The 12,119-nt window shown below is 42.7% G+C and overlaps 1 protein-coding gene across 1 annotated transcript in view; it reads left to right on the top strand.

Annotated features, from left to right (window-relative positions):
• Atp13a5 (ATPase 13A5) overlaps positions 1–12,119 on the top strand; it is a 138,499-nt gene that overhangs the window by 48,294 nt on the left and 78,086 nt on the right. The window contains exons 10-12 of the mRNA XM_055625220.1: positions 1,918–2,088; positions 4,662–4,819; positions 9,462–9,650. Of these exons, the coding sequence (XP_055481195.1) occupies positions 1,918–2,088; positions 4,662–4,819; positions 9,462–9,650 (518 nt within the window). The remainder of the gene's footprint in view (positions 1–1,917; positions 2,089–4,661; positions 4,820–9,461; positions 9,651–12,119) is intronic.

Here is a 12,119-nt window from a genome sequence, read left to right as displayed (position 1 = left end):
GGAAGAATTTTTTTTTGTCACAGAGTAATGTGAAAATATCTACGTATTACAGGAGCCGGCTTCAAAAATAATGTGGTACAATTATCTGGAGGCTTGCTACATAGTTCTCTCTCTTCTACAGAGTTAGGATGCAATTAGTAAATCTACACAATGGATGAAAGTCATCACTGTTTTAAAGAAAATAGAGCAAGGGCAGTTCTCAGCTTAAGGGATTTGCTGAAGAATATTTAAGACTGCAATAAAAAATGTTATAGCTTCTTAAACCTTACGATGTAAACATATTCCACACTAGAAGCCAGCTTTGAAGGAACATTAATAGAATAACCTAAGTAATTGCTTTTATTAACTCAGACATACAGCTAGCAGAAAACACATCTTTGAACCTATTATGTGCCATAGAGTAAAATGAGAAGTACAAAAAATTCTATATGGCAACATTCCTGCCCTCAGTTATTACCTAGAGAGATAAGAAAGAAATGTTACTACAATCAATATAATGCCTTTTCTAAATTAGGAAGATGGCATATTATTTTGCTAATTGGACATTTAACATAAGAGTGATGAATTTTAAATTTGTTCTAGTGCGTTTTAAATCTTGGAACTAAGAAGTGTTATTGACAATTTTGGTAGGGTGGGGGTGTCTGTGAGACGTGTTCTTTTGAACGTCTAGCTTGTGTTGTTTGTACCTCGGACCATCTGTCTTACAGAATGTCACCTTCTATGGGAAGGAGACAGAGTCTGTAGCAGCCAAGACTAGGAGGCATTGAGGGGTTGGCCAAGGGGTCAACAAGGGGCCTGCTAAGTTGGAGCTTCCGTAGGGATTAACCGTGGAGACCATTGGAGTTCCTGTGGGCTTGGGGGACCCAGCAACAGAGTCTAGAGTTTAGTTTGTTAATGGCAAGGGAAAAAATATTTTTCATAGGAAACAGGATAATGGTGTGCTGGATAGTTTCATGTGACCTGGACACAGGCTAAAGTTATCTGAAAGGAGAGACCTTCAATTAAGAAAATGCTTGCATAATATGAGGCTGACCGTAAGCCTGTAGGGCATTTCTAAATTGGTGATTGATGGGGGAGGGCCTAGCCAGTTGTGGATGGTGCCATTCCTAGGCTGGCTGGTCCTGGGTTCTACAGGAAAGCAGGCTGAGCAAGGCATGGAAAACAGGCCAGTAAGAAGCACCCCTTTATGGCCTCTGCATCAGCTCCTGCCTCCAGATTACTGTCCTGTTTGAGGTCCTGTTCTGACTTCCTTCAGTGATCAACTACCACATGGAAGTATAAGCCAAACAAACCGTTTGCTTCCCAACTTGCTTTTTTTTATCCTGGTACTTTGTCACAGCAATTGAAACCCTAGCTAGGAAAAGTGAAATGGAGGCTCCCTTAGGAGTCACGTGGGAACGAAGGACTGTGATTTTCCAGCACGGGACCCTGAGCTTGATAAGGACAGGACTTCTGTCTCTTGTTTATGTTACATTCCCAGCACGTAGCAGTTTCTGGCATAGAGTAAGCACTTTAAGGTATTTGTGGAATAAACAGGGAAATGTGTAGATGCATGAATAAATGGCCAAATAAAAGGCGAGTCGAAATAAGCAAGCACATGTTTACAGCTTCTGGAACAGTGCTGGGTGATGGATGCTTGGAACATGGCTAGCTGATAATTTAACTGCTCACTAAATTATGACAAGAAACCACACATTTCATACCCAGGAGTGATAAGCAGAGTTTAGGCATATATTTAAACTAGAATCAAGCCTACCATTGCATGAGCCATAGGCGTCCTTGACCAGTCAATTGGCTCCTGAGATGAGTGCTAAAACAGGTTTGCTTACGGTCATCCAGTCTCTTGAAACTGGCCTCCACCCATTCTGATTAACTACCTGAGTTTACACAAAGTCAACAAGATGCAACCTTCTTTAGGAGAAAGTATACCTGTTACAAAGACACCATTGCCCCAAACGGAAAACACCATGCCCTGGAAATCCCACAGCTTGGAGGACTACCGAAAACACGTGCTTTTCTGTGGAACAGAAGTGATCCAGGTCAAGCCATCTGGGGAGAGACCTGTTAGAGCTGTTGTTCTGCAGATAGGTGAGTGGATCCAACTTTGGCAAACTTGAGCCATACCGGAGGTGGGGAGACTTGGAGGTGGGAAATTTTGCATAGGATTTTGGAGTTTGCCATATTCTGGTAACAGCAGCCATACTCTTTCCTAACCAAATCCTTCTAATTCTAAGTTGCCATCACTTTATATTGAACATTCATTGAACCTTTATATGCGATGAGTGGCATGCAAAGATGTTGGAAATTTCCCTAAAGGCTTGTGGCTGTGGGCCTGTCTTTTTTTTTTTTTTCCTCCCTCAATGCTTCCTTTGAGTGTTTCCCTGCAAACGAATTCCAGTCACAACAACCAGGAAGGATTTTTCATCTCCAAAAGTTGCTTGCTGGATACCACCACCTGAGTGATCTGCAGACACTTCAGGATCAAAGGTCTAGACATGACCTCATGTCTTCAATTGCCTCTCTATGAACAGCGTTACATCTAGCCCAGCTGTTAATATCATCTTTCTCTTTCTCTCAGACCAAAGGACTCTGCTACCACCTGCTGAGTCACGGTCCCCTTGTCTTCCCTGTCGTGGTTGTCATTTATGCAGGCTTCGTCATTTCAAGTCTGCACTATCGTACCCAGAAACACTTTCTTTTGACTGTTTTCTTTCAGCTTTTGCTCTAATCTCTCTCTAAACTGTTGCTCAGCCTGTCACCACAGACACATTTTCTTAGCTCAGTTCCCAGTAGTACATTCCTATCATGCTCAGAATGTTTTCATAGCTGTATTCATTTTCATATTCACGTGACACTACACAACCAAGGCCTCCCATGACCTGGTCCAGGCTCAGTGTGTGTTTGTGCTGCTACACACATCCATAGACAAAAAAAATAAAAATCTTGCTTTTTGATACTGTGCTTTGATTTATGAATTCAGTTATGTTAGCTGAATACTGTTTTAATTTTAAAATATGGCTTCTGTGCTAAAAACAAGTTAGCATCCCTCAGCCAGATGTGTATACAGAAACTAATGTGTTTTTTTTTTTTAGTTAGAGTTTATTTACTTTGTATCTCAGCTGTAACTCCCTCCTTCATCCCCTCACAATCCCACCCTCCGTCTTCTTCTCCTATGCCCCTCCCCCAGTCCAATGGTAGGGGAGATCCTCCTCTCCTTCCATCTGACCATAGTCTTATCAGGTCTCATCAGGACTGGCTTCTTTGTCTTCCTCTGTAGCCTGGTAAGGCTGCTCTTCCCTCAGGTGGAGGTGATCAAATGAGACAGAGATAGGACATTGGAAAAGGGAGAAAACAGGGAACAAGACAGGAGCCTATCACAGAGGGCCTTGGAAAGACTCCACCCAGCAGGATATCAAAACATATGCTGAGACTCATAGCCAAACTTTGGGCAGAGTTCAGGGAATCTTATGAAAGAAGGGGGAGATAGAAAGACCTGGAGGGGACAGGAGCTCCAGAAAGAGAACAACAGAACCAAAAAGTCTGGGCACAGGGGTCTTTTCTGAGACTAATACTCAGAAACTAATGTTTAAAGTCCTATAAAGCAATGATATTTTCACATTAGCAAGAAGCTGAACTAAGAAACTATACTATGCCTTTCTATGAGTGCCTCCAATGAGCTTAGATAGCAGCTTAGAGGGAAACTAAGCTTCTGTTCTCCAAAGTACAGAAAATCATGTTGAGAAAACCAGCAAGAAATAGGGACAAGGCCCACTTTATTCTTATACAATTGACTCATACTTAAAACATAGAGCAGCCAACCATTTTAGTCAGGAAATCAGACAGAAATGAACATTTACTGAATGTTATGAAAGTTAACAAATTAACATTTGCTCCTTAAGGTTATGGTATGATAGAAGAGACAGATGGATGCACTCACGATTAGCTCAGTTAACTAAGCTATGGAGTGGTGATAGATGCCATATGACCAAGTATTACAGGAGATGGATTACTCTTGGTTCAAGGATGGATGTAGGATTCAGGAAACACTCTTGGGTGAGGCGTCATTTGAAACAAATCCTGATAGGGTGGAGGGAGGGTTTAGCAAATAATATTAGAGCTAGAAAGGTAGGCACAAAATTGAAAGTGCAAGGGTCTTCTGGGACCACTGAGTAGTTATGACAGTCTATCACGATAGAAGTAGATGACACTGAACGGGATGTTCAGTACTGTGCCTCGAACTTTGAGCTTCGGCCTACGCACCTATATTTTCAATAAATCACTCCCCTTAGGCCTTCTGCTTCATTAAATCTTCAATTATTTTCTAACCTGTATCTGTTTTCAACACATAACTGCTTTTTCAAAGTTTTTCTTGGCATCTCATTTGCTCTGGTCACCATTTTCAACGCCCAAACCTGGTTTTTCTTAACTCTGCAGATGAACGGATGGCGTACTGTGGAGACCACGGAGGCTCCAACTCCTAGAACAAGAGGAATTAAGTAGGGCTGAGTGGCTGCAACTGATTTTTCTCAGCGAGTTGTGGCAAAGAAGGCAAATGCACTGTTAGGTCAGAGCAGTGCTGTTTCCATCTCAGACTCTAGTGACACGACCACTGAGGTTTGGAAAGAAGCTGAGACCCTCACCCTCTGTGGTTTTCTTCCTAGGCTATAATACAGCAAAAGGGGACTTAGTGAGATCCATCCTTTACCCCCGACCTCTGAACTTCAAACTGTATAACGATGCCTTCAAGTTCATCGTGTTCCTGGCCTGTATTGGTGTTGTGGGATTTTTCTATGCCCTAGGTATCTACATGTACCATGAGGTAAGTACTGAGAATAAGTCTTGCCAATCATAGTTTATCAAGACCTAACTCCAGAGGGCTAGGTAAGATTGACTCTAGATCTCACCATTCTGTGAATCAATGCTGTCGAAAAGAACTTTCTCAGGTTGTAGAAATATTCTATTCCTACATCTCCAGCACGAAAAGACTTGGTTGGAAATACAGCTAGCTCAGTGGTAGAGGGCTTGCTTAGCATGTACAAGGCTCTGGTCTTCATTTCCATAAATACACGCACACACACACACACACACACACACACACACACTGTTGTACAGTTCATTGACTACTTCACCATTTGGTTTGTAATGAGAGGTTGCTTCAGTCATGACATGGAAAATAGGCAAGCCCAGAGAGCTTGATAAGAAATACATGTTTTTCAACACCCACTTAATTAGATGAGAAAAATAAACACAACACAGAAAAATATTAGTGCCTTCTAGAATTGATAAGCAATTAAGGGAGAAGCCGAGCAGGGTAGGAAGAGGTCAGAATGAAGGGAATCTTTTTAAATATTTCTTTTTGTTTATTACAATTTAGTCACTCTGTATCCCAGCTGTAGCCCCCTCCCTCATTCCCTCCCTATCCCGCCCTCCCTCCCTCTTCTCCTCTTGTGCCCCTTCCCCATTCCACTGATAGGGGAGGTCCTTCTCCCCTTCCATCTGACCTTAGCCTATTAGGTCTCTTTAGGACTCTCTGCATTGTCTTCCTCGGTGGCCTGGTAAGGCTGCTCCCCCCATCAGGGGGAAGTGATTAAAGAGCCAGCCACTGAGTTCATGTCAGAGACAGCCCCTGTTCCCATTACTATGGAACCCACTTGGAGACTGAGCTGCCATGGGCTACACCTGTACAGAGGTTCTAGATTATCTCTATGCATGGTCCTTGGTTGGAGTATCACTCTCAGAAAAGACACCTGGGCTCAGATTTTTTGGTTGTGTTGTTCCTGTCCCCTCCAGGTCTTTCTATCTCCCCCTTCTTTCATAAGATTTCCTGTTCTCTGCCCAAAGTTTGGCTATGAGTCTCAGCATCTGTTTTAATATCCTATTGGACAGAGTCTTTCAGAGGCCCTCTGTGGGTAGGTTCATGTTTTGCTCCTTGTTTTCACCCTCTCCTGATGTCTATCCCATTTGCCTTTCTGAATGAGGATTGAGCATATTACCCAGGATCCTCCTTCTTGCTTAGATTCTTTAGGTGTACAGATTTTAGAATGATTATCCTATATTATATATCTAATAACTACTTATAAGTGAGTATATACTGTGTGTATCTTTTTGCTTCTGGGATACCTCACTCAGGATGATCTTTTTAGTTCCCACCATTTGCCTGAAAATTTCATGATTTCCTTGTTTTTAATTGCTGAGTAGTATTCCATTGTGTAAATGTACCACAATTTCCATATCCATCCTCAATTGAGGGACATCCGGGTTGTTTCCAGATTTGGGCTATTACAAATGAAGAAGCTATGAACATGGTTGAGCAAATGTCCTTGTTGTATACTTGAGCATCTTTTGGATGTATGCCTAGGAGTAGTATAGCTGGGTCTTGAGGTAGCATTATTCCTAATTGTCTGAGAAAGCACCAGATTGATTTCCAAAGTAGTTGTACAAGTTTACATTCCCACCAGCAATAGAGCTGGGTTCCCCTCTCCAGCATGTGTTGTCACTTAAGTGTTTGATATTAGCCATTCTAATGGGTGTAAGGTGAAATCTCAGGGTCGTTTTGATTTGCATTTCCTTGATGACTAAGGATGTTGAGCATTTATTTAAATATTTCTCTGCCATTTGATATCCCTCTTGACAAAGATGCCAAAACCATACAATGGAAAAAAGACAGTATCTTCAACAAATGGTGATGGCCTAACTGGATGTCTACATGTAGCAAAATACACATAGATACATATTTATCACCCTGCACAAAACTAGAGTCCAAGTGGATCAAAGGCTTCCACATAAAACCAGACACACTAAATCTATTAGAAGAAAAATTGGAGAAGAGCCTTGAACTCATTGGCACAGGAGTAAACTTCCTGAACAGAACACCAACAGCACAGGTTCTAAGAGCAACAATCAATAAATGGAACCTCATGAAACTGAAAAGCTTCTGTAAAGCAAAGGACACTGTCATCAGAACAAAACAACAGCCTACAGACTGGAAAAGATCTTCACCAACCCTATATCTGACAGAGGGCTAATATCCAGAATACATAATGAACTCAAGAACTTTAAAAGCAACAAATCGAGTACTCCAATTAAAAAATGGGGTACAGAGCTAAGCAGAGAACTCTCAATAGAGGAATACCGAATGGCAGAGAAATACTTAAAGAAATGCTCATCATGCTTATCTATCAGGGAAATGCAAATAAAAATGACCCTGAGATTTCACCTTGCACTGATCAGAATGCCTAAGATCAAAAACTCAACTGACAATACATGAAGGGGGTCTTGACTGCCACATCTAGCTTTAACATTTTCCATGCAGTTTTGAAAATGATATCCCAAGCAACCCCGAACATGAGATAAGTGGCTTTGCCCATGCTCTCTGTTTGTTGTCTGGAGCAGAATTAAGCATTTACTTTTCCTTTCCAGAGCTGTTGCCTTCTTTCCTTTAAGCAACAGGGTACCAAGTTCGTGTGTGTGCTTCCCTTCACTGGTGGTCAGGGAAGGAGGGGTTGTCATTTGTGACCTCTGAAGGTTTCTCTGGTGGTGAGAGTTCACTCTGCTGTGCCCTCATGTGGACCCCTGTTTGTAGCACCTCTATTCAAAATATCCAGAAGCTGGAAACCTAGATGTCCCTCAATGGAGGAATGGATACAGAGGTTGTGGTACATTTACACAGTGGAATACTACTCAGCAATTAAAAACAAGGAATCGTGAAATTTGCAGGCAAATGGTGGGAATAAGCAAAGATCATCTTGAGTGAGGTATCCCATAAGCAGAAAGACACACATGTTATATATTCACTCATAAGTCGATATTAGCCATATAATATAGGATAAACATACTAAAATTTATGCTCCTAAAGAAGCTAAGCAATAAGAAAGACCCTAGGGAAGATGCTCAGGCTTCATTTAGAAGGACAAATGCGATAGACATCGGATACAGAAGGAGACGGGGAACAGGACAGGAGCCTATCACTGACAGCCTCTGAAAGACTCTACTGATCAAGGTATCAAAGCAGAGGTTGAGACTCATAGCCAAACTTTGGGCAGAGTGCTGGTTATCTTATAAAAGAAGGGGGAGATAGAAAAACCTGGAGGGGACAAGAGGACCAAAAGGAGACCAACAAAGCCAATAAAACAAAACAAAACAACACAACAACAACAAACTGAATCTTGGGGATCCTGCAGAGACTAATACCCCAACCAAGGACAATGCATGGAGAGGACATAAAGCCCTGGCTCAGATGTAGCCTATAAACTCAGTCTCCAAGTGGGTTCCATAATAAGGGAAAGAAGGGCTGTCTCTGGCATGAACTCAATGACAGGCTCTCTGAGCACCTCCCTCTGGGGAGTGTACCCTTGCCAGGCCACAGAGGAAGATAATGCAACCAGTCTTAATGAGACCTGATAGGCTAGGGTCAAATAGAAAGGGAAGAAGACCTCACCTATCAGTGGACTAGGACAGGGCACTAGGGACTAGGGAGAGAAAAGGGTGGGATTGGGAGGGGAAAAGGGAGGGGGCCACAGCCAGGATACAAATTGAATAAATTGTAATAAATGATAATAATAAAAAATGTTTAAAAAGAAAAGCAAAGTAAACCTTGGCACATCCTGGAAGTGAACGTTTCCTGGACAGGGCTCAACATGCAGTCCACATCAAGGCTGGAGGTTGGATCCCAGACCTTGTGGGTCAGAAACTTTGGCCCTGTGGCAGCTGCTGTGAGCATTGCTTCAGGATTAGACACATTTGAGTCTGTAGGATTGGAACGCCTCTGTGTGAGTAGCTGGAGACAGTGGAGAAAGCAGTGGTTGTAGGAAGCATGTGATAATGTTATCCGGCGCAGACCTGTGTGTGCCACAGTGCGAAAACCTAATATCAGTAATGGCTTCCCCAGAGCTAAGAACACACCAAGGTGCGGTGATCTTGGCAGCTATGATCCCAGTGTTTGTCAGGTCACTGAGCACTGCTTCTTCTCTGGACACTAAACTGGGCTTTAGACTTTCAGACAAACAAGGAATCAAAGGTGATGAGCCACAGCTCCTGTGCCCAGGACATTAGCCCTGGTGAGGGGAGGAGATTTCAAAACTAATGTTAAGCTTTGGAGTGAACTATTATGACCTAAGACCAGCGCACGTGAGCAGTGTGATGCCCATGTGAGTCCCTGGGAGTTCAAAAGGTGTATGGAGATGAGAGCTGGGTGTTCAGGTGAAGGGAAATTGAGTGATGAAGGGTCAGGGAGACTTGGAACAGAGGTCCAAAAGGCCATCTTTGTTACATAATAGGGACACTATGTGCATTTTTTAGGTACAATGAAGAGACCAGCTACTGAGGAAGCCAACTCACCAGGATTCTCTGAGCTGAGATCTAGGGCTCTCAGGTGTTACTAGAGGCAGCAGGGAGAAGGCTGCAAGGAAGGTGCCATCTTACCCTGCTGGGCTAACCTATGTGCTTCTTTTTCCTGTCTTCAGGTTCCTGCAAGAGAAACCGTAACCATGGCTCTGATCCTCCTCGCTGCTACTGTTCCTCCCGTGCTCCCAGCCGCCCTGACCATAGGCAATGTGTACGCCCAGAAAAGGCTCAAGAAGAAGATGATTTTCTGCATCTCCCCACAAAGAATCAACATGTGTGGCCAGATAAACCTCGTGTGCTTTGACAAAGTGGGTTCCACACTTACCGGGTTGGCGGTTGATGGTTTTGACGTACAGGAGGAGAGATTTGCTTTGCCTCAAGGACAGCCTATCCTGGCAGGGAGGCCATGGTTGTGTTCACACACAGAGGGGCCACCAAGGAAGCAGATAGCTAGACTGGCAATGAAGGTGGGCAATCACCTTCAAGACCTAGGCGAGAGGTTCTACAACCTTCCCCAAATATTGAACCACAGTGTCCCCAGATATTCAAACACATGAGCCTGTAGGAGAGGGTTAACATTCAAACCACAACAGAAGGGAAGTAGGGGAGATAGAAAGGGCCACCTGGGTTCAACTGAAAAGACTGTTCCTAGTCTTACGCCTGGAGAGTTGAGGGGAAGCTGCATGAGTGGACCTGGCACAGCTGTGCCCAGGTGAAAGCAGCCTTTTAGATTATGTTACTTCCTCTTTCCCTTCCCTTTTCATCTGGCAAACAACAACAAAGCAGTGCTCATTCTCCATCAGAAAGGAATTGGAGAGTTAGCTGAGCAGCAGCTTGGCTTTAGACTCATGGTCAGACTCCAGCTCCTTGATTTCTGATGGTGTCTATTCTCATACACCCAACAGTGTCACAAGAGTCTAGAATATAGGAGGGTGTTTTATAAACTGTGTCCCTTACATAATTTCCCCCAGAGGCTTTCATTTTACTTTCTGTGTGACACTTCTCTGTACCCTCATTATCATCATCTGCTTGACGGCCAAAGGGGCTGCCTCTCCACCTGACTGGGCATGTCAAAATGAGGACTCTAGCCCTGACTTCCAAACAAAGTGTCTCCATCGTTATTTCATGTAAAAAACTTAAACTATGATCACACAGGATATTGTAACAGAATACGCCACAATTAATTTTCAATCAGTGTTATATTACAGGGCTTCTGAAAGATTTATTCCTCTCTCTTCGATTTGTTAGATGATCTATAAGACATATTTTTAATTCAGCCTGAGCTTGGGCTTGAACATTATGATAAAGGTCTTTCTTTCTCCATTCTTTTAAGATTAGAACTTTAACGATAATTTCATTTTCTTTCTGTTTGAGGTTATTTTTGATGTGTGAGGTCATTTTCACATGGAGAAATAACACAGTCTCATTTCTCTTACTCTGCTGTCAAATCTGTCTATGTTCATGCACAACATATTGATGCTTAAAAACATAACCTCCCAAAGAAAACATCTCAGTTTGAATTAAGCTGCTAATTCTTTCTGAAATGGAACAACTCAAGGGGATTTCGATGGTGAACATACAGGTTGGTACCTTAGAGAAAGCGGGAGGGAAACGCAGCAAATTGCTCCTTTACAAAATTCACCCTTAAGGAATGATTCCTCTGAGCATACTGCCTCTCTTTGGGAAAGCTGAATAAATTTGAGAAAGAAGGATTTCTTTAATTATTTTAATATGGAGACCCAGAGTGGGCTTTACCTTCCCACATGCCTGGTGGAACTCACCTATATCCCTGCTGGTGGAGGAAGGCTTTCTGGGTTCTAGTTTAGTCTTCCAGCCTGTAGACCACTGTCTTCTCATGGAGTACAGTTATCTGGTTCTCCTGTGTTTGCTCAGTTGTGAGGAGGAGAACCTTGCAAATCCATGTCTGTAAATCATCACACCAATATAATGTGTTATTATGACAGATGGTGTCATCCAATAGAAAGCTGGGAAACCCAGTGTTTTCTGTGGAGATGGCTTTAAATAGCTCATGGGGGAGCTGCTGATGTCTGTTCTTAGTGTCATGACTGCCTGACCTGTTTCGGAACAGCAGCAGCCACTCTACTCACTCTGAGTGGTTAGCCTAAGGCTGCAAGTCCACAGGGCATGCAGCTAATGAATAGCTGGGATGTGGAAAGTGGCATAATAGGCTCGTTTCTATTTGCTTTCTAGGTTACATTAACTGACAAATACTTTTCATAATACAGAGTATCTCATGACCACTTTCCTCTTGGTCTGATAATAAAACTCACACTGATGGGCCTTAATTAATGTCTACAATTAACATTTCATTCCATTTCTGGGCTGAAAGTTGTTTATCAACATTTTATTGTGATCTGAGTGGTTACTATATTGGCTATCATTTTAGAAAATTATGGTGAACCAAACTGCTAAGAGTCTTGGACTCACTGGTGTTGGAAAGAGGGGGGAAAACCCCTATGTTCTGTTTTGAAAAGACATCAGGTGCCCACTGCAGAGTCAGCTGTCAGGTGGCTCTTGCTGAGTTTCCACTTAAGGAAGCTTTCTATAGCAACAACGGCAGACAGGACAACATGCAAGCTGAATTAAAGAAAGCTTTGCACAGTATCACATAGAAACTGGAACCTCTTGGACAGATGATTATTGTCAAGATTTTGAATGACTGGATATGCTGTGGGGTTTTTTTTTTTTTGGATGCTTAGATTTTGTTTAAATTATGGCATCAGAGCATTATCTCTTCTGCTGAAAATCAGGTGTAA

This window comes from Psammomys obesus, unplaced genomic scaffold, assembly GCF_907164565.1.
Source record: "Psammomys obesus unplaced genomic scaffold, mPsaObe1.curated_primary_1811, whole genome shotgun sequence".
NCBI lineage: Eukaryota > Metazoa > Chordata > Mammalia > Rodentia > Muridae > Psammomys > Psammomys obesus.
This window is presented reverse-complemented; position numbering and strand designations above follow the sequence as displayed.